A 23,216-nucleotide genomic window follows, 5' to 3' on the forward strand; every position below is an offset into this window, starting at 1 on the left:
CAGAATTTGCTTTTTTGACTGAGATCCTAAAAATGAATTTTGTTACTTTGTTATACAAAAGACAAAGCTGTATACCTGAAATTGGAAAATAGAGCAGAAAGGACATAACCTAGTAAAAGCAAGTACTAGCTTTAACATTAATTAAGAATACCTGTGATATGAGTTGTAATTTCAGTCTTAAAAGCAATAATTGGAATTTCATTTATTCAACTTGCTACTGGCACAATTTGGTAGGTTAATTCTGGCTAATGTCAAGGTGACAGCATATTTAATATCTTTTTTTAGAACGAGGTATATTCCCGACACTTGGTGGTATAGCTTAGCCATGTGTGACCCCAGCTGACTTAGAAAAGGAGCTCACAGTTATATTTTGCCTCCCTTACCGCCTTCCTAGCAAATAAAGCAGTGTTTGATGAAAGTCAATTAAATGGTAAAATTTTAGTGTTTCGAAGATGTTGCAAAGATTAGATTGAGGAAGGGAAGTATTAGTAGTAGTACGAGAGATGTGAGTGCTAATGACTGCTCACCTGTGTCCTCACTCAGAATATAACTCTTGCAAGAGCAGTGAGCTTGCCTGCAGCTAAGAAATGGCAGGAGGAAGGCCCTCTCAACACTGATCTTCTGTGACCACCACTCTCTTCTCCAGTTTAAAAATTTGTCTCTGGGAAATGAAGATGACAGGATGATTCCATTATCTGTTCACTGTCTGTACCAAGTTTCTACCACAGTTGCTTTGTTTTGTAAAAATGGCAAAGGGCTATTCTCACTGTTGCGGCCCCTCCCACTGCGGAGCACAGGCTCCGGACGCGCAGGCTCAGCAGCCATGGCTCACGGGCCCAGCCGCTGTGCTTCATGTGGGATCCTCCCGGACCGGGGCACGAACCCGCGTCCCCTGCATCGGCAGGCGGAATCTCAACCACTGCGCCACCAGGGAAGCCCAGGGCTATTCTTTTTAGCTATGATCTTTAGCTGTAATGTTCTAATCATGACCTTGAACTGATTGGGTTTCATTATGTTCTATTTCAGAATTTATATATCTGCATGATTGCACTTCTTAAAACAAAAAGAGGACTTCCCTGGTGGTGCGGTGGTTGAGAATCCGTCTGCCAATGCAGGGGACACGGGTTTGATCCCTGGTCCAGGAAGATCCCACATGCCGCGGAGCAACTAAGTCCATGCGCCGCAACTACTGAGCCTGCAGTCTAGAGCCTGGGAGCCACAACTCCTGAAGCCTGCATGCCTAGAGCCTGTGCTCCACAGAGAAGCTACCGCAATGAGAAGCCCGCACGCTGCTACTAGGGAAAGCCCGCACACAGCAACGAAGTCAAAAATAAATTAATTAATTTTAAAAAATGTTGTAATATTTGGCACACACATTTTTTTTTAATTAATTAATTTGTTTATTTTTGGCTGTGTCAGGTCTTAGTTGCGACATGTGGGATCTTTCGTTGCAGTGCGTGGGCTTCTCTCTAGTTATGGTGTGCAGGCTCCAGAGCACGTGGGCTCTGTAGTTGCAGCACGCAGGTTTGGGCTTAGTTGCCCTGTGGCATGTAGGATCTTAGTTCCTTCACCAGGGATTGAACCCATGTCCCCTGCATTGGAAGGTGGATTCTTAACCACTGGACCACCAGGGAAGTCCCCGGTACACACATTTTTAATGAATATATAAATATTTCATGTATTATTGTAGCAAACCAAACTTTGGTACCTTACTCATCCAACTTTGCCCCCAAAGGAGCAAATAACATGCGGCTTACCTTACTGGTTCCTATACTGTTTCCATTCATAAAGTACTTTTTGGAAGAACAACAGAGTAGATTAAGAAAATTTCTCAAGGGTCCCATCCAGGTAGATGAACAAAATTAGGAATTGTGTAGGAACACACTCCCGCATGTATGTAGCCTTCAGAGAATTTGAATGTAGGTCATTTTCAGCATAAAATGTAACTTCTGCCCTGAAGAGTACTTTTTTTTCTCTTTATTTTTCTGTCATGTAAAAGTCACTCTGACACAGGAGTACAGTTAACAGGAAAGGTGAAGGGCACCAAGATGCTTAACAGCTCACCTGAGAAAATTCTGTACTTTAGGTGGTTTCCTCCCAATGGTGCAGCTGCTTGACCTTTAAAAGGAGCTGCTCTGTAGTTTAAAATCTAGAAGGATTAGAATTCATTAATTTGAGAAAATAAAATGATGACAACTTACGATTAACAAAAATACAACTTGGTATTATTGCCTTTAAGAGTAAGACCTTGACAAATTATGGTAAATTCTTAAGAGTTAGGAGTTGGGAGGCTCAGATCCCTCTCCTGTGTGCTATACTGGGTGAGCACACTCTCGTCACATTTACCCCGGAAAGAGGCTTTCGGAAATAATTTTGGGGGGCAGTGGCAGATTACCCAGTAAAAGATTTACATTTACTTGCTTAAAACAGTGACTTTGGAGAGTAGTTTTATTTCATAGCTCCTAAATAAAAATGTTGTGAGTTGAAGATTTAAGACAATGTGAAGAAATTAAAACATGCTGAGTATATGTAAGTGTGGCAATGCTTCTTCTCTATATAAAAGGTATTTTTTAAATGAATTTATGAGTTATTCTCTTTTTTTTTCCCCTACAAAAATTCTAGTAGTACTTTAAAGGTACTTTCATCTTGATTATTAAGTCACTGTTGTGGATTTTTGTTTGGATATTACTGTGTTCGAAAATTAAAATTTTGGTCCCCTTTGTATGTCCATCAAGCAGGATGTCCTAAAAACACAATCAAAATAGCTTAAAAAAAATTGGAAAGCAGCATCTACTTGTAGGTAGTTCTGGGAGTATTTGGCTATGGGTAGGGTATTTATTTGTTAGTCACCACCTCCATTGATGAGAAGGCATTATAAATTAGAAGAATGCTCATTTAACAGTTTTGGCATTTTTATCTTTTCTTCAATATAAAATATTTGTTCACAGATTTTGCACCATTTTTGAACAATTCACGTAAGTCAATGGGTGGTAACTCATGAGCTAACTGGAAGATGGGTTAAAAATACTTTATAAAGTACTAACTTCTTCTAAACATTGTTTTGCTACAATTTTAAGGTGAATTGTAGTACATTAATGTTGGTTTATCTGGACTGAGATACCTCATTTGAGATGGTACTTTCATTTGGATCACTCCAAAATATACATGCAGAAAAAAATTTTAATCAATCTGTTATTTCATCAAATTACTTCCTTTTCAAAAAAACTAGCATTTTAAACTGAGTGTACCCAGTTCTTATTGTAGCAAAACTCTATCTTAATAAGCAGCTGATCTTTTAGAGTAAAGACTAACTTTAGGTGCTGGTTTCAAATACTGTGATGGTGTAAGCATTTCTGTCCGAAGAGATTTGGGTTTCGTATGATAATGTACACAAGCTTAATAGAATGAATACCTCTTAATAGGAAGAGGAGGTCATTCTGTTACTTTTACAGCTTCTTATGATGCACATTTTTTGATCATCTAAAAGCTGAGTCATCTTAGTGTACAGTAAATTTCTTCTAGAATCAGTTCAGCAGTAATGATTTGAATATAATGCCATGTTTATTTGCCAACTGGTTGGACATGATTTTTCTTAGTGCTTCCAGTAATTTACAGACTTACAAATTTGAAACTTATTCACACTTTTGAAGATAACAATTGGATGTGAAAGAAACAGTTGTTTAGAAGATTAGTTTCAAGCTTTTAACGTCTGTATCTTTGTACTTTTCCAGATGAATATTCATTTCCAGGCTTCCCAAATACAATTTCATTTCTCACATTAGTAGAAAAAGCCATCCAAGACTTTCCATTGGGTTTCTGAATTTTACCCAATATATTAAGTTACAGGGGATTGTTATTTTGAAAGAAAAAAAGTAGGTTATACTAATGGGTGGCCATCAGTATCATAGTAAGTTTCTGTCAGCAGGACACTGAGTTCTAATTCACTGCTGAAGATGGAGGGAAGGGTTGTTTTTTTTTTTTTTAATCCTTGTACAAAATGTCTTAGTTTTGAGTTAGTGTATTTTCTGCAGAGTAGGTAGTTTTTAAAACTCGAAATGGAAACACTGAACTGTAAGTTGTTTTGAGGGAACAGGAACGAGAGAATAAATAAGCTCATCTCTGGTAACGTGCTAAAGGTGATACGGCTTTTTAAAGTCACTAACAAAACTGGGTCTCTTTCTTTCATAGGCATATACAGCTTTGCTAACTGCTTTTTGCTTTCTGTTGTTTGCACGAAAATAAATTGAGCTGCTATAAAGCTTTTCGCTATTGGTGCAAAAAGTAGAATAAGAGTAATTTCATCCTTTCAGTACTTGGAAAGCCTCACAAAAGCCATGTGACTGTCCTTGACTTGTACATATTATATAATTTTTCATTGACATACTTAGCTTTTCAGTGAGATTCTTAATTGAGCTGCAGTAAATGATTGGTCTGCCTTTAAAGTTGTGAGTATAGAGCATATTAAACAGATTTACCAGAATTATGCTCCTGAAGATGTAAAGTCATTGCCTCAGAGAACTGAATATTTTCAGGAAAAAAACCCAAAACTCAACCGTTTAGTAATGGAAATTGAGCGAGGGAAAAGAGATGATAATGAGCTCAATGCCCAGTGTTAGCAGAAAAGCAAGGATTTCTCTTTTCTATTGGCAAAGGAAACCAAATATTATACACGTTCCACTTATTGCAGTGGATTTTATTCCAAGAGAAGTCTGGTTTCAGAGTAAGTAAATCTCTCTGAGTGAAAGTTCATGCTGACTGTTACAGTTTTGTTGTTGCTGTCACAAAGTTGTCTAAATCTTGTTAGTAAAACATCTGTGTTATCTTGGCCATTTTAAATCCCAGGATCAGTTGGCAGAGGAGAAAACTCGCATGTCTTTCACTCTTTTGAGAATCTGTGATTAAATCGACAAATATCTGGAATCTTTCAGATTTGTGAAATTACTTTTTATTGGTTTCATCATAAATAGTCCTGCAAAAGTTGTCCTGCAGCCTTCATTTGAACTCTTTGGAGGAAAAAATACAAATCTAGGAAATGCTACTAGTTTGCTTTCTCGCTGAGTGAGTTTTGTGTGCAGACGCAGTCGTTTGTGGGAATCTGCTAGGGGCTGGTGGTTGTTATTGCTGCTGCAGCTGATGGGGTGTGTGTGTGTGTGTGTGTGTGTGTGTATGCACGCGCCTGTGTGTGTATGTGTGTGTGTGTGTGTGTGTGTTTACAATGCCCAGGAACATCTTCGGGGGAAGAAACTTCTAAGAAATCACCCTTTGAATTGCATTCATCTGTAGGCAGTTCCAATTTACATTTTGTTTTAAATTCACTGTTAGGAGGAATCCCTCTTTTTGCTTTTGTAAACATTCGTGGTGCATTTTAGCATTAAAGGCTGCTCTCCTTATCCCTCGGGCTGCTGGCGTGACTCTGCTTGTTCTCTGTGACAGCTCAGCAGAACCCGGCAGCTCAGCTCCCTGCCAGGCAGCAGGGGATCGAGATGAACCGACAACAGCGCTTCTTCCGCATCCCGTTCATCCGCCCTGCGGACCAGTACAAAGACCCGCAGAATAAGAAGAAAGGCTGGTGGTACGCGCACTTTGATGGACCGTGGATTGCCCGGCAGATGGAGCTTCATCCTGACAAGCCACCCATCCTCCTGGTGGCTGGTGTGTACGATTCACATGAAAAAAACTTTATAAAGCAGAAAAGGATTGAGTACCCTCTGAATGCAGTGGTGGGATGTACAGTGTAATAATTCATTACATTTCAGGGTGGAGGCGTGGAGCTTTGCAGTTAAGTCACATCAGTTGAGGATAACTTCTTTACAATATGGAATTGCTTGGATTAATTATGTCCTTGTAGAGCACATAGAAACTTGTCTGTGTCCTAGGAACCTTTTCATTGGTGTCTGATTATATCATTTGCTTTGTAATGGTTACTGAAGGAAATGTAGCATTTCTATTAACCCTGGTAACTTGTTTTTTCAACTGCATCCTCAGTACATTTTGAAATGGAACTTGGTGGAGGGCACATTTGTTTCTGGTGAATTTACGAAGCAGATTTCAATCTTAGAGGAAGGAAATGGTTTTAAAAGTCCTCAAATCTATGAGAATTGGTAGACATTTCAGGAATAAAGTTTACAATAAATGGTTCTGAAAGGAGGTATAGTAATTCTCTGACGTCTCATCTGTGCAGGTAAGGATGACATGGAGATGTGTGAGCTGAATCTTGAAGAGACAGGCCTGACTCGAAAGCGTGGTGCTGAGATTTTGCCAAGACAGTTCGAAGAAATTTGGGAACGCTGTGGAGGCATCCAGTATCTTCAGAAAGCGATTGAGAGCAGACAGGCCAGGCCCACCTATGCCACGGCCATGCTGCAGAATCTGTTAAAGTAGAAATTGCACTAGCCTTGCAGCTGGGAGCCCTTGCCATGGCACTAGGTAGGGAGTGTGTCCCAGAGATTTAACCATTCCAAGATCAAGTTAGAATTACTTATACAAAGTGAACAGATTTTATTAATCATGGCTTTTTGTTCATTTAAGGTTAATTATGGTAGTGAATTTGGGACCTAAAATTTATTTTCCTGTATCCAGCTGTAACTGTTAGACCTCTCATTATTGTAATACTTGTTACACTTGGACAGACTCTGGACATTTCTCCTTCTTTGCCAACAGACTACCTTAAATCCATCTTAATTGTTCTTCAGGAAAAGTTTTTGAAAAATGCAGAATTCTTGCTTTTTAAGGATGGCACAGTACCATATAACTGGAATAAAGAAAACTTAGCTTCAATTTTCATACAAAAATTAAGGCACTTAAAATGATCAAGGCACTGATATTTTGATCTGAAAGCTGTGTACTTTCTCTACTAACTTTTTCAGAAATTCATGGAAATTTCCATCAAAGGTGGAAATTTTTAATTTTTCCCCCCTCTTTTGCAGTGTCTTAGTTTGAGTAAAGCAGTTTACCTGAAGTTCTAGAATTCTGGAGAGAGCCTCGATGTATTTGATGCAATCTGTGATAAAGAAGGTACATAGTGTCCTGCACAGATTAGTTTTGCTTTTCTATCACATTGTGTTGCTGTAAGAATATGTTCTTACATTCCATGGACAAATAAAGGAAATTCAGATCGTTTAAATGCTTGGGAGTTTTGAGATAACCTTGTTTCATTTAGAAAAGGAAGTAGGTTTTAGGTGGCAGTGTGGCTTAACTGGACTGAATTCAAATATTCTTTCAGTTTCATCTCAGTTGTGATTTTGTGTCAGAATCTTGTCCAAGTTGTTTCATGTGATTTAAACTAGTGTTCTGCTTCAAAACACCTTTGTTTTTTTAAAAAAATTCCTATTGTCTTTTTTGGCCTTCGAGATTTTGGTAATTGTAGAGCTCTTTTATAAGCCTTGTAATGCAAAAACCCTGCACTGGGGAATTGCTTGTTTCATGTAACTGATAATTAAAAAAAAAGTTTTGTGTGCTGTTTAGTTTTGATCAAATGTCAGCAGTTTCAAGCCTAATATTTATGACTTTCATGTTAGGAATTTGGAAACAAACATACATCAAGGAGTTATGTTGACATAATCCTAAGGAGTCTTGTTTGTATTTTAGAATAAAATTAGAAAATAAAATTACTCTCTGTACTTTTTTTCCCTGGATGTTTAAAGACCCTAACCTTTGAAATGAATTTCCAGTGATTTTTTTTTTTTTTTTTTTCCCTAGAAAGAGTACCTCAGTTAGGAAAGTATTTCCCAGCTGATTGGATTAGTGCTTGTGAGCTGGACACTGTTTTCAGAATTGCTTCTCTCATTATATGTTTTAGTATAGAGATATTTATTTATTATGATACTGTGCAAACGATCGTCTTCTGTTAAGGAAAGTAAATGGTCCTGTCTTTACTGTTGAGAATGTGAATGTGATTATCTTTTTAAGGCTGTATTACTGCATAGACTCACCCACCCTTGGGTCATTTGGTCCCTGTGATTTGGTGACAGAAGGTCTGGTTACTGAAAATAAATGTCCTGTTCTCCCTCTTCTTATCACTCGCCTTTAACTGGTGTTTTTATTTGTACAGGATAGTGAATGATAAGCTTTTTTCTTAACTGGTAACAAGTAGAGTCCTGGAAGAAAATTTAGTAACCAAATAGATTTTTAATGACTTGTGCCCTTAGCGCTGTTTCCAGAAACAGTTTTACGTGTGTCCTAGATACATGCAGGTACTTGATGGAAAACTAATCACACAGGTTGAATTATCATAATGAGAGAACTTAAAGTTTTGAAGAATTTGTCAGAAATATATCACAGCAAGGCATTGTTACAGGTCTTTAATTTTTTACTTTAATAGCTGATAAAATTATAGTCATTCTTAAGCCATTTTGTTGCTAATTATGTCACACAGCTGTCCTAGAACATGTCCTAGAGCATATCTGTTTTAAGTAGTCTCCTGAGTTAATTGTGGCTCCAGGAGACTTGCCCTAATTCAGTTAGACTTACAGTCACCTACATACCACAGCTCTGCACACACGGAAGCCCCTTTGCTGGAGAAGCTTAGGACCTCCATCATCCTTTAAGGGAAACAGCAGAGAGAGTGTTGCGAAACATGTAGATGCCCCTTCTTTACAGTGTTCACAATCAAACCCAGAAACACTAGGTTGAAAACGGTGTGAATCAAACGTCCATTTATATTTTAACTGAGATGTAAAATTAGAAGTTAAAACGAGCACACTGTACATTAAGAACTAATTCTTCTCAATGCTTGTGTCACTCAATACCAGTTCCTCCCTTAGTGTATATGCTTTGCAAAGGTAGATGTACATAAAATATTAAAACTGCGAAAACAAAATGTGTTCACATTCAATGATGGTGTAATTCCTGATCTCATTAACACGCTTGAGGTACGTATTGTGAGCTACGGGTAGGCACTGAGAGAAAATTTCTCTAACACATACGTATGTTAAGAGAACAGTGGGTTTTCTTAGTTGTAAGGTTGAGTAAACGGCACCTTCTTAAAGGATTATGTGAGGAGGAAGTAAATAGTACACTTAGGAGCACAAGCCCACACAAAAGACATTCTACTGTAACTCACATTCTGCTTCCTATAGTGACTTTCTGTAGGTCATTCTTTCCAGTAACATGGTGAACCCTTTTGTTTTGCAAACAACAAAACGAAAGATCATATCAGATCGCAAAAGAAAAGATCATCTTAAGTGGAACACAGGTGGTATTTGTGGAAACTTAGAGAGTAGAAACTCACAGGCACAAGGAATAATGAGGATTTTGTAGTTTTATTAATTGGATTTTTAAAAAGATTATTTTCACTCACAGGTTATTACAGTGGTTCTCAGGGGATCCAAACAGGTAGATCTTTGGTTTCTTCACCTAAACTACCTTAAGAGTACCTGAATCAGTAGAATAAATATTGTTGAATGAATCAGTGAATTAACTACAGTGTTAGTGGTAGACCTAACTCCTTTTACAGAAGAGGTAAACAGAGATCTAGAGAGCTCAGGTAATGTAATTCTAGGCCATGAAAGAGATAGAAATGCCTTTGCTCCACTCATGTGCAGCACAAAGAATCAAAACAAGCAGACTTCGTTGAGTAGCCCCTGGGGGTTTATGAAGGGTTGCTCTCCTGTCACTCTCCACCTTCAGATGTCATGGCCTTTGTCTGTTTAGCATTGCCAGCAGTAACAATTACTGAGCATTTTTATTTCTTCCAGAATATAAACTAATAAGGGAGGGGAGGACAGAGAATATCTAAAAATTAGAATAAGGACAGGTAAGGGGGAAGGTTGTAACAATAAGGAAAGAGAAGAGTGAATGGAAGAGAAAGAAAAGGGGTGCACCCCTGAAGACGCTACACCCCAGGCTGAAAACAGTGTGGCGTTTTAGGTGACCAAGCGCTCCTAGATCTTTGCTAAGTTGTAGAATGAATTGTATGTAACGTAAGAGCAAAACCCATGGACCTACTAAACTTGGACCAAGATAGGCCCGGTGTATCGATTCTTAGCATACAGAAATGACACTGCCACGCTGGAGAAGGCCAGTAGACATTCTGTGCGTAGGCCCTGTGGAGCGATGAAGTGGTGATACTTGATGAGGTCGAGCCTACCCGTGCCGGGACCAGATCTTTGAGTACAGTGAAGTTCAGGTCAAATCAATGTATTCTTCCTTCCCCATGACTAACCTAATATGTGAAGTAAGTTTGGTTGTCATATACTTTTCAAAAAGTTTTTCAAGAGATAATCAGGGAAAAATGCACACCGAAAAGAAAATCTTTAATCCTAATTTGTACCTGTGCAGACTCTTACCTTCAAACCCCAAATAGGTTTATGAGTTGGCCATTTTCTTTTCACTTTTGAAAATTCATCGAATTGCATCTGTTACTGAATTTTTCCTCATTCCCTAAAAATGTGTATCTGATACTTTCCTAAAATACTGATGTACTGGAAATACAAATAATAAATGCTTCTATGTAGAACTTGCTTCCTGTGCTTTTAATACAGTTACAGGGTGTTATAAACAAAAAAGTTGCAAATGTTACACTTGTTGTCTCCTGTTTCCAATGGAATAAATGGGAGACGCTGGAATCCTGAAGTTCGTCCAGTCACCAGACCTGGAAACCCTGTGCCTGGTGGCGGAGGAACAGGCAAGGAACCTGGGTGATTGAAGCATCCTTGAGCTTTGACCCCAAATTCCTACAGGTTTTCCAGGGAGAAAGCAGGAGCCGCTTTGCCTAGATGAGAGAAAATCCAAATCGTGGCTGCCTTTCCTCAGGCCCTTACCAGTTTGTTTGTGAGGTGACAAAGGATGTAAGAACTGGGGACCCAAAGAAGAGTCCTTGTACCTAGGACTTCAAACACCGCTGGTGTATATAGGCTACTTCGTGTGGAACCTACCCTGATCCAGATGGGTCTTCTGGGTGCAGGCAGATGGCGGGCCATCTTAACCTCAACAGCTCTTCTCTGGTTGGTTGGAAAAGACCAATCCAAAGAGTGGGTGATCCGAAGAGTGAGAGACACTTGCTTCCAAAGGGGACCTTCCCCACAGAAGATGAAGTGTTTGCCTCCTTCTCTTTCCTCCTCAAAAGCTACATTCTCTGCAGCAGTTAGAGCACAACTGAAATGTAGGTGACAGAGGGCACATTCTGGGGAGGTGATAGCATTAGATTTTCATTTTCTCTCCATGGAATTTTTCTCATATGCTACTGGCTGGCCTGTCATGCCCCTAACAAGAGTGTTTTCCTCTGGGGAGTCCCAAGGATACGGAAGTGAGCAGGTACACCTCTTGCCACCATTCTTGCTTTGTGGCACTTTATCACCATACACTAAGTCTTTATATCATAGCTCTTCACTCTGGGGACAGTTGGGCTAGGAATAGGGATGAAAGTTATGCATTTGGGAGGCCAACATAAGTGATTTTTTCATTTAAAATCATCATAATTCTAGTAAACACATTACAAATCTATAGATACAGTGCTTATCATATTGAAATTAAGGTATATTTGATAGTCGAGCATTTGAAAGAGATATGGAGGAATTTGTTTTTCATTAAATAGCACATTAAAAACTGGATGAACTGGAATACCTTGACGCCAGTCTGCCTATGTACACACCACAGTGAGTGTCAAGGAGTATTCAATGAAGCTATCACATTGGAAGAAGACATAGTTCATCCGTGGTGGGAAACAGGAATTGGTTATGTCACAAAGTACAACCTCACTTTTTTCCCCCCAATATAGTATCTTTCTTTAAAATAGCTTTATGCAGTAACAAGAAAAGTAAGATTTTCTATGGTATGTATATCCCAGTTCTTTTCTTTAAAGGAGCAACTTAGAAATTATTGGCAACAAAATTATCCACCATGTAAGCAGGAATTTTGTATAAAACTAGTGGGCCTAAGAACTGAAGGGGCATGTGAGTTACAGACACTGAAGTGTGGAGCGTCTATAAACTCACCACAGTTTACATACTATATGCATTCATCCTGCACCTCCCTGCATACGTAATCATCTTTTATGTACATTCTAACATATGAATAGCTTTATTTCCCAGTATATCCCACCCCCCTGCCCCCAAATAATAATTTGCACTTGTTGTAAATGACCTGTGAACAATATTTTAAGGGCAGCTGGACACAAAGCTCGTTTGCTATCACCTTGATTATCACTGAGGAATAACCAAACTACATTTTACTGGTGGTGGTTTTGATTTTGATAATAAGCTGCTTTTTTTCCAGAATTTATTGGTCTTCAAGTACATGACTCTTCTGTACTTGAAATGTGATGTGTCCTGGGTCTCAGTGTTGACTACATGCCTGGATATCGATGACCAGTGGATATGCCTGCCTATGTTTTCAGAATTTTGACAGAGTGGATATAATTTTCCTTGAGAAACAAGCCATCTCTCTTGCGATAGATTAAATGATAATTTGTACATTTTCAGTTTTTAATTTCCTTCCCAATCTTGATGGTTAAATTCTTCATATCCTATGGTCAGTAATTCAGAATTTCTTTTCCTGGTTACCTGGAAGAGAAATAGTTTTAAGAGATTAAAGAATGTCACCCAAGGTCAAACCAATGGTTCATTCCAATATTACCTCTGCTGGTAGATGAGATAATATGCTTGCCATTTAGGATACATTCTTTGAAAGGTGGGAAAGATTCCTAACTTTACAACCTACTAAGAATTCTTAAACCTACTATTCTTCTTAAATCTTCTCAGACTGAATCAATCTCTTGAAGCAGGGATGGCAAATAATTTGTGAATCAAAGTCAACATGTTCCCTTCCAACCATAGCAGACATCATTACTCTAAGCTGCTTCCTCATTTGAAATGTGGTTCCTAATTCTACCTGGTACTTCCAGATTCAGTTGGTGTATACTTCATCCTGGGCATTTTATTAATATCAGATCCTGTGTCCTATTGTCATTTTATGGCCCAAGTCTGAACCTTTTCTGTCTTCTCAATTTTCTTTGTATCAGGAAGTCAAAATGGCACACATTATTCCTTGTGTGCACTTGGACACATGAACTTATGATTAGCGTTTGGTGTAATGGCCTCAGTATCCTTCTGGAGTGTATGTTGACCGTAATGACTAGTTTCAACTGCAAACTTTGCCATGATTGTTTCCATCTAGCACTATAGAGAGAGAGAGACCTCAGGTAGAGTGGACACTGGCTGATTACCACCCAATTTTACCATCCAAGACTAGTTATAATTTTTGAAACTAGGTAATTTTAGGCTAAAAGTTATCGAAGGTATTTTTCCAAAAGTTATTTTAAAAGCTCTATGTAGGCTATATTTAACCTGCTTATTGGATAAGTTATTTCCCTTTGTAAAATAAAATTTAGTCAAAAAAGTTGATTGAATGGACGAATATTTTGAAAGAGACATCTAGGACACTGGAAGGAACACTTATCTGAGGATGAACTTTCAGGAATTTTTGAGGTCACTCATTTTTCACAAATCATGTTTCTTCATATTTTTCCTTTAGCTGATTATTTGAAATAAAAACACTTTATAAGAATATATACATATATACATACATAATATACATATACATGTATATATATAATATATATATACATGTATATAGATAATTACATATACGTATATATTATATATATATATGTCTATATATATAATTACTCAGTTCCAGGAATATAAATCATTATGAGAAATTCAGTGTTGTTGAAATGCATTTGATAAATTGCATGTATATTTTAAAAGAAAAGGTTAGGAATATTATAAAATACTTGGATTTTTTCTGTTATTTTATTGTTTTGTCTACACATTTCAGTTAATGCCAGCCCCTGTCTCTATACTTTTTGTACCAGGAAATGCCTTTTTCCCTCTGAAAATACTAAATAAAAAAGCTTGGCAAATAAAGGAAAACTGCTTTTTCTTATCTCTATTTAAGAGTCAGGCCCAGAAATGTTTTTAATTTCCTTCAAAATTTATATTCAGTAATTAAAACCAACATATAAAAATGGGATTTTACCTTGTTATTTTGCTGATTTTGGAACTTTTTAACACCAGTTTCATACACTTGGTTTCTAGATTGATCTGGTGACCTGCAAAAGAAAGCAAACACAAGATATCCTGTTTCCTGGGCTTATCAACATTAAGCGCAACTATGGCTTTCTACTATTTTAGTTCTAAAATTATTAGGACAAATGAAAATAGCGTATTTTTGCAGGTGCCTCCATTAGAGTTGGAGGAGATATGCTTTGGGCACCAGCCCACCTCTGCCCCGAGTTTTGCCTTCCAGTTGGCTTTACTGTTTCATAGGCAGTGGTCTCAGAAGGAATGGACAAAGCTCACGGGAAAGATGAGTGATAACTTTGTCTTGCAAGAAGTGGAGTTATTTTTAAAGTCAAATTCTGAGTTATGGTTACTGGAAAACAACTCTGCAATAATATTTTGTTCATACAGTTTTAAAAAAACTTTTTAAAAAGTTTATTTTAAAATTTGATGTATACAATTCCAGACTTTTCTATGTACATATAATTTCTGACGATACTGTATAAACATTTTGCACCTTGCTTTTTCACACTTTACATTATAAAATGGGTGTAATATTTGTGAGATATTTTATGATATATGTTCCCTTATCAGTAAACTCAGTAAACTCTTTTCTTTCTCTCAACATTCTGTCCATTATAATATCAAGGAAAGGGGGAAGGAGCGTATTATTGTAGGAAGGAGGGAAACCCTGTCCGGCCCTAGTGCTTGATAGGAAGAAGGCAGAAGAGTGAGGAGAGACGCGTGGTTTGAAGAGGTTGAGTAACAAGTTCCTTGTTCCTCCTACCACCAGCTAAGGTAGCGTTTTGGGTTCCTACTTGCCCTGGTTGGGCAAATTGGAGGCTCCAAGAATACCAGGGGCCGGGACTTCCCTGGTGGCGCAGTGGTTAAAAATCCACCTGCCAATGCAGGGGACACGGTTCAATTCCTGGTCCGGGAAGATCCCACATGCCGAGGAGCAACTAAGCCGCTGAGCCACAACTACTGAGCCCACGTGCCTAGAGCCCGTGCTCCGCAACAAGAGAAGCCACTGCAATGAGAAACCCACACACCGCAACGGAGAGTAGCCCCCGCTTGCCACAACTAGAGAAAGCCCGCGCAGCAACGAAGGAAGACCCAATGCAGCCAAAAAAACAAAAAACAAAAAACCTGGAGTCAGGACTAAGAGATCACAGGTGAGGGGACCATGGAAATGGAAACCTTTCAAAGGATCTTGTAAGCCAAAGAGGGCCAACCCCGCTCTGCCATACATCCAGATACCACCTAGGAGAAGAGAGGGGAATGGGAGAGGACCTTTGAGCCTAAATATACCAAGGGAATTGAGTTGCCTAAAGTGATTGCTTGCACTATTAATCACATGGAGTTCTTAAAAACTGGACTGGATTATATTAAACTCCAAGCTCTCCCTCTCTTATCTCCCCCTCCCCTACTATCCAGTGGAGAAAGGGCTCAAAAAGGGAAATAGGAATCGATTCTAGAGGCAAAAAAAATGGACCTCCCGCTACCCTGCCCCATCTGAGGTGTACAATGAGAGCAAACTTGTGATCTTGCTGTAGTTAAAACAAGTACTTCCATATTATTAAAACCTCCTTATACATGTCACTTTTATCATCATTTACTTAATCTGGCCCCTATGTTTGAAATGATTTTCATTATTATAAATAGTGTCACAGAAAACACATTAGCCCTATTAAAATTTTGGACCCCAAATCTGCTCCTTTCCATTGTTAACTGGAATGATAGCTAATGATACTTATTATTCCATATATTTGCTATGCTTTTACTTACATATTAGATTGAATCATACAACATTGTCAATATTTGATGATTTCTAACTGGCAACATGGCAATGCAATACGATTGAAACTAATATACTTATAAGTACATATTTTTGTTATTGATATATTATGTAAACAGGATCTATTATCCTGAAATTTACTTTTCTCATTTAATGAAATGTCCTGGTCTTTTCCTATGGCAGTTCCAGTAGACTATATTACCGCTTTTAACTGCCATGTTCCACAGTGAATAATATACCACACTATGGACTTAACTGTTCCCCTATTGATGGGCTGTGCAATTATTTCATAATTCAAAGCAATGATACTGTGAACATTGCAAAGTGCAATGATTTTTGTAGGAATAATTGTCTAAACAATTATTTACACAGTAGAGTATCTGAGTCAAATTTAAAATTTTATAGATATTGACAAATTTCTCTTGAAAACATGTTTTTCCAATTAATACACCCAACAGCAATGCCTGATAGAACTAGTTTTCCCTGATGTTACCCACATTGGATACTTTTGACCTCTTGCCAAACTCATGAGTAGCTAATGATATATCCTCATTGTTTTTAGATTTCCCTAATTACTGTGAGATTGAATACCTTTTCCTATGTTTCACGGGTCATTTGGATTTCTTCTATGAACTTGCCTCTATATTCTTTACTCATTTTAATATTAGTATGTTCGCCTTTTATTGATGTGTAGGAGCGCTTGTTAGTACGGATGTTCATCCTTTGTCTATAAGTTGTAAATATTTTTCTCTCACCTTGTTGTTTATCTGTTAATTTTATTTATGGTGTGTTTTCCCCTATGGGGAAAATGTCTTCTTGGATTGAGGTCTTATTAGGGAAGCCTTTTTTTAGCCTAATTTATAGAAATATAAAAGGAATTCTTCATATTTTCATAGTTTCAATCTTAGGTTTGAATCTTTGATTTGAATTGATTTGTGTGTGGTAAGAAACTAATATTTTATTTTTCTAAATGGAAGGCCAGGTGTACTCTAATGATTATTGACAAGTCTATACTTTCCCTACTGATTTGAAATGCTTGTTAAAATAAATTCTTTGATATATAGGGCTTTGTTTGGGGCTTATATATGTTCTGTTGATCTATCGTCTAGGTCTGTGTCTATCTTAGTGCTTTAAATATTATTATTTTATGTATTTCTATCTTATAGAGCAGCCTCCCCACCATCGTACTTTAAGATTTTCTCTTGTACATTTTTATTTCCAGGGGAACTTTAGAACCAGAATGTCAAATTCCATAAAGAATTCTGTCAGGATTGAGATTAACTCAGAGAAAACTGACAGCATCATCATAATCTTCCCTTACCTGAAGGGATACTCTGTGTTTTATGTTATTTGTTAAGAAGCTTTACAAATGTAATTTCATATACCTGCTGCAGCAACCCAACAGGGGTTTTTTATTGGTCTCACTATCCAATGAAAAAAATGGAGGTTTAGAGAAGTTAGGAAATTTGTTGAACGTCACCTGATTAGTAAATTGCTAAGCCAACATTTTAATCACAATTTGTCTGACTCCAGAATATTGCTTCTTAACCCTTATTGGATAATGGTCTTTAAAATGTTACTACTTTAAAGGAACAGGGTATGTTTCATCAAGAAAAGGGCTCAGTCTCTCTTGTTTCTTGTCGATTGTGGAAGCAGCTGGCCACAAGTGCCCCTGGTGGGAAATTAGGGACAGCAGCCACAAGAATGAATAAGAGGACAGTGACAAAAACAGGATGATCTAATAAAGACGTGCGTCAAGGTGATCCTCGCGGAGGAAATGTTCAAGAGTGTGTGATTGGAAGCTCAGGACTGGGGAAGCTCGGGACAGGCTCGGGAGAAGACTTCTGAGGACAGAGGTCTCCCAGGCAGAGCTTCACTGGGTGACACAGGACTTGTTGAAGAATTAGGACCCACTGGGTTCCCTGTTTGTTCATAAGGCAACCTACGCCCTAAAGTCTAGTTTGTGAATAGAAGGCCAATTATATCTTACTTCCTTTTCCTCCTTCTAAAGAGCTTCAGAAGTGAAGGACTGATTCAACGTATAACATATCTAGAGAATGGCTTACCATGTAAACATTAAAAATGATGCCACAGGGACTTCCCTGCTGGTGCAGTGGTTGAGAATCTGCCTGCCAATGCAGGGGACAGGGGTTCGAGCCCTGGTCTGGGAAGATCCCACATGCTGTGGAGCAACTAAGCCCATGAGCCACAACTACTGAGCCTGTGTGCCACAACTACTGAAACCTGCGTGCCTAGAGCCTGTGCTCTGCAACAAGAGAAGCCATCAGGATGAGAAGCCCACGCACCGCAACAAAGAGTAGCCCCCGCTCGCCGTAACTAGAGAAAGCCCGTGCACAGCAACGAAGACCCAACACAGCCAAAAATAAATTTAAAAAAAAATGATGCTACAGAAAATATTTAATGACATGGGACAATGTTCTAAGTAAAAAAAGCTGGCTCTAAAAGAAGCCAGTCTAATTCCATTTTGCTTTGGAAAATTCTATGTAAAGAAGTACATCAGTTAACATGATGAATTATACAGGCTTTTCGTCTTCCTTCTCATCACTTTCTATGTTTTTCAGCTTTCTTATGATGACAGCTAATGTGTTTGCAACCAGGGAAAAACTCAAATATTAGACACATAGACACGGATTAAGGTAGTAGGTCACGTGGTGTTCTGTCTTAAAGCTGATGCAGCCTCTTTTTTCTTCCCTTACTGGCTTTAATGAAATCCTGCAGAAAGGCTTAGGGCCAATGGTTCTCAAAGTGTGGTCCTGGGACCAGCAGCAGCCGTACCTGGGCCCTGCACAGACCTACCGAATCACAAACAGCCTCGCAGGGCCCAGCCATGTGTGCTTTCACAGGTTCTCTGAGAGATTCCGGTGTTCACTGAAGTTTGAGAACCATGGGTTTACGGGATTGCATGAATTCATGCTAATGATGGGTGTCTCAGAAGCCTGAGTGACTAATTCTTGGGTCTGAGTGTCGCGGTGCTAGACCCACCTGCACGGCGCTCCCTTCCCTGGGGTGTCGTCACAGTCTTCTCCGGAGGCACAGGGCCCAGGGTACCCCGCTCGGCAGCGACACTCGGCTTCCTCGGTCCACTCATTCCTCACACACTGGGCAAATTCGCCACAGGCCAGGAATTTGCAGGGGTCTGCTTGATCAGCTGTAAAAAACAGGGCAGATTTTATTGGTGCAGGGACGCCTGAGCAGTGGATCCTGCAGAAGTCAGAGATGAGGGACCACATAGATTTGCCATCACCCCACTTTGTTTTTGTTTTTGCAGTACGCGGGCCTCTCACTGTTGTGGCCTCTCCCGTTGCGGAGCACAGGCTCCGGACGCGCAGGCTCAGCGGCCATGGCTCACGGGCCCAGCCGCTCCGCGGCATGTGGGATCTTCCCGGACCGGGGCACGAACCCGTGTCCCCTGCATCGGCAGGCGGACTCTTAACCACTGCGCCACCAGGGAAGCCCCATCACCCCACTTTGGAGTGAGTTGTACAAGACTGAGAAAAGACTGGAGAGAAAAGGGAGCCACACATTTCTGTATCTTTGATAAATGAGTTTATAGACACACGTGATAACATATTTAGCTCCAAATATAATTATGCACAAACTGGTATGCATCAGAATCATCTAGAGGCCTTGTTAAAACAGACTCCTGGGACCCCCCCCTCACAGTTTCTGATACAGGAAGTTTGAGGACAGGAAATTTGTATTTCTAAGGCACTAACAAAGGGAACATTAAAAAAATTCTCTAATGCAGATGATGTTGATGTATCTGACCTGGGGAGCGCATTTTGATAACCACTGTGTTAGAGAATTAAAGTTTTTTCCTGGGCATACATCTGGAAAAGACAAAAACTCTAATGCAAAAAGATACTTGAGGGCGGGCCCGTGAGCCTGCAGGCCTTCTGTGGTCAGTAAACTTGGCAGAGCGGCTGACTCCAGCGGCTGGGCCCGTGAGCCATGGCCGCTGAGCCTGCAGCGTCTGGAGCCTGTGCTCTGCAACGGGAGAGGCCACAGCGGTGAGAGGCCCGCGTACCGCAAAAAAAAAAAAAAAAAAAAAAAAAAAAGATACATGCACCCCTATGTTCATAGCAGCACTATTTACAATAGCCAAGACATGGAAGCAACCTAAATGTCCATTGACAGATGAATGGATAAAGAAGATGTGTGTATATACAATGGGATATTACTCAGCCATAGAAAGAATGAAATAATTCCATTTGCAGCAACAGGGATGGACTTAGAGATTATCATACTAAGTGATGTAAGTCAGACAGAGAAAGACAAATATCGTATGATATCACTTATATGTGGAATCTAAAAAATATGATACAAATGAATTTATTTACAAAACAGAAATAGACTCACAGACATAGAAAATAAACTACAGTTACCAAAGGGGAAAGGGGAGGGTAGGGATGAACTGGGAATTGGGTTTAATAGATACACACTACTATATATAAAACAGATAAACAACAAGGTCCTACTATATAGCACAGGGAACTATATTCAGTATCTTGTAATAACCTGTAATGGAAAAGAATCTGAAAAAATATATATATATAACTGAATCACTTTGCTGTACACCTGAAAACATGGTAAATCAAATATACTTCAAAAAAATTTTTTTTGTTCATTAGGTTTTTTTATTTTTTTTTTTTTTTGCGGTACGCAAGCATGTGGGATCTTCCTGGACCAGGGCACGAACCCGTGTCCCCTGCATCGGCAGGCGGACTCTCAATCACTGCGCCACCAGGGAAGCCCCATTAGGTTTTTTTAAAGGCAAGCATTTTCTGCAGAGATGAATTGGTGATCTTATATATTTAAGATGAGAGATACCTTAGAAGTAATAAAATAGTCATTTTTATGGACAGTTTTGAGAACTCAGGATGATTTCTTGATTTAAAAAAATCTCTTTTTCTTAGTCTCTTGTGATCCCTAAGGCCCTCATGTTAGAGGTTCTTTCCTTTGGAAAATTCAAATAGACCTCAGGTCTCTGTTCTTTTGTCATCAATTGTTCTCTTTCACTCTATTCTTATTTCTGTAAGATTGCCTCAAGTTCTTTGTAAGGTGGAGTATAAATCAGGAGAATCTCAGACAATTTAGCTCTGGAAGGCCTGTGGCCCCTGCCAGCCCCTTCCCTGTCTTTCTAGAGCTGAGCCTACCGAGCTCTCGGGCAGAGAAGCAAAAGGCCCACGTCCCCACGTGCTGATGGCAGAACCAGAACAGGCCCCTGGTCCCCAGACCACTGTTCTCTTCCGCCCAGAAGGTTTCCTGTTGAATCACATCAGCCATTTACTCTTCAGATTATTTCAAGAAGCACCTATTATGTGTTAGGAACTAGAGGACAGGCAGTCGGGTATGAAGCCACTCTTTCAAGAACCCTAGGGGACAATAAGACATATACACAGATGTTTCTACACAAGAAGCCCAGTATCTTGTCTAGTGTAAGGGCTCTCACTATGAGGGTATGTTAGAGAAGAGCTATCTGGGAGGGGACTGTTGAACTGTGTGTCTAAAGTGGGTTGCATTTGATGTGCAACGACTAGGAAAGGCACTCCGACTGGACCCAGCATGAGCAGAGGCACAGAGGTGGGAAAGCAACTGCCATGTGAAGAGGGGGCAGGGGAAGCCCAGCATGGAGGAGAGCAGAGACTTGTGCACACGGAGGAAGGGAATTGAGACTGGAGAGGGACGTTCAGGCCAAGCTCCGGTGGCTCTTGAATGTCGTGCTAGGGAATTTGGACCTTACAGGCAGGTGGGAGCCATGGAGGATTTGGGGGCAGGGGAGGGCTGTGATCAGACTTGTGCTTTAGAAAATATGTAAATAGATCTTAGAAGTTTCAGAATTAGGATTGCTTCCGTGATCGTCTGGTATAGTATTTCCCAAGCGGGAACATTTGCAGAACTCCAACTGAGCAGGATTTAGTAAGTTTTATGTTAAAAATAGGTTTGGTGGCTAAATAAGTTTTTTTTTTTAAATGCTGCATGAAATAAACATAACCGGTTTCTCTCTCTTTCCCCTGGACTCTCTCTCCCTCCAGCTGCACCCCCTTCTCTTTTTACTTTTAAACCTCTTAGAGTCACTAATAAGCGAATATCTATTGCGCATCTTCGAGGCAAGGCTGGAGTCAGCCGCTTTGCCAAGTTTACTGACCACAGAAGCCCTGCAGGTGTGTGGGGTGCAGCTTGTGGGGCGAGAATTCCACGGACCCTCGTGTTCACTGTCCCGATCTAGCGCCCCCTCGTGGTGGAAAATGAGAGCTAGGGGGTTGGCTAGACCAGCCCAGGCGGAGGGAGGGCGAGAGCAGGTCCTTGAAAACATACTTTGGGGTCTCCCAGCAAAGTAGACCTGCTACGTTTTTACGTAAAGTTGTATTTCTCTGCAACTTGAGGGTCCATATGGACAGCCAGGCCTGGCTAATGCGAACGGGTTTCCCTGCCTCACAGTTCCTAAAGCTGGCCGTGCGAAGGGGTCCTTGTCACTGTTTAGAAAATGACTCAGATTTACTCTGACAACCCAGGTGTTTCATGTCCAGGGCCTGGTTTAATAAATAACAGCTGTCAGCAACTTGACAGCCAGGCCTGCAGTCCTGAAAGCAAAGGCCAGAAGGGAAGAGTCAGCGTCTCCTCCGCCCTCTTTCTGCAGTGGAGAAATAGATTTACCTGGGAAAGCAGACTGAATGCACCGAGTCTACCCCTCTGAAGAGTAATAGGAAATGTGTGATAATCAGGTGAGTTTCCTGTTTAAAGAAGTGTTTCTGTTTTTTTTTTGCGATACGCGGGCCTCTCACTGTTGCAGCCTCTCCTGTTGCAGAGCACAGGCTCCGGACGCGCAGGCTCAGCGGCCATGGCTCACGGGCCCAGCCGCTCCGCGGCATGTGGGATCTTCCCGGACCGGGGCACGAACCCTGCATCGGCAGGCGGACTCTCAACCACTGCGCCACCAGGCAAGCCCAATGTTTCTGTTTTACCAATATTTCCTTCAGCCCAGCCAGGCGTAGTCTATGTCTATGTACCAGTAAAGCTGAACAGAACACAGTAAGGCAACACTGGAGAAATGAATTTATCCAAATCTGGGGGCCATCAATCGGCTATATTTGACAAACAAATGCACCTAGTTTATAGATTACTTGCTTCTCCCATGTCATTTATTTGGGACCAGCCTACAGAACAGTACAAGACTTCACGTCACCTAGTTGTTTTGGTTTGCTGTGTACGTCTTCCTGGGTCCTAAGACAGTCATTCAAATAACAGATTGGCCCTTCAAACTCTTTAGTATTAAGAATTCCAGTCCAGCTAATTGCTTTAGATTTTTATTTTATCCATATTTAAAACCTTACATTTGAGGCAGAATTTTAGAGCTAGAAGGTATTTTGGAGACCTTCTCCACTAATTTGCTCACT

The 23,216-nt window shown here is 39.9% G+C and overlaps 2 protein-coding genes across 4 annotated transcripts in view; one reads left to right on the plus strand and one right to left on the minus strand.

Moving 5' to 3' along the window:
* Positions 1–8,015, plus strand: part of MYO6 (myosin VI) — a 142,686-nt gene extending 134,671 nt beyond the window's left edge. The window contains exons 31-33 of one of the 2 annotated variants that reach the window (XM_019929322.3): positions 2,949–2,975; positions 5,434–5,652; positions 6,182–8,015. In XM_019929322.3, coding sequence (XP_019784881.1) covers positions 2,949–2,975; positions 5,434–5,652; positions 6,182–6,381 — 446 coding nt within the window. In that variant the 3' untranslated portion in view covers positions 6,382–8,015. The remainder of the gene's footprint in view (positions 1–2,948; positions 2,976–5,433; positions 5,653–6,181) is intronic. The other variant, XM_019929323.3, reaches the window with a different exon arrangement.
* A 4,139-nt stretch (positions 8,016–12,154) lies between these two features.
* IMPG1 (interphotoreceptor matrix proteoglycan 1) overlaps positions 12,155–23,216 on the minus strand; it is a 94,893-nt gene continuing 83,831 nt past the window's right edge. For both annotated transcript variants that reach the window (XM_019929190.3, XM_019929189.3), the window contains 3 exons: positions 18,802–18,967; positions 13,978–14,050; positions 12,155–12,500 (listed from right to left, as the gene is read on the minus strand). In XM_019929190.3, coding sequence (XP_019784749.2) covers positions 12,423–12,500; positions 13,978–14,050; positions 18,802–18,967 — 317 coding nt within the window. In that variant the 3' untranslated portion in view covers positions 12,155–12,422. The remainder of the gene's footprint in view (positions 12,501–13,977; positions 14,051–18,801; positions 18,968–23,216) is intronic.

Source organism: Tursiops truncatus, chromosome 12, assembly GCF_011762595.2.
Source record: "Tursiops truncatus isolate mTurTru1 chromosome 12, mTurTru1.mat.Y, whole genome shotgun sequence".
Taxonomy (NCBI): Eukaryota; Metazoa; Chordata; class Mammalia; order Artiodactyla; family Delphinidae; genus Tursiops; species Tursiops truncatus.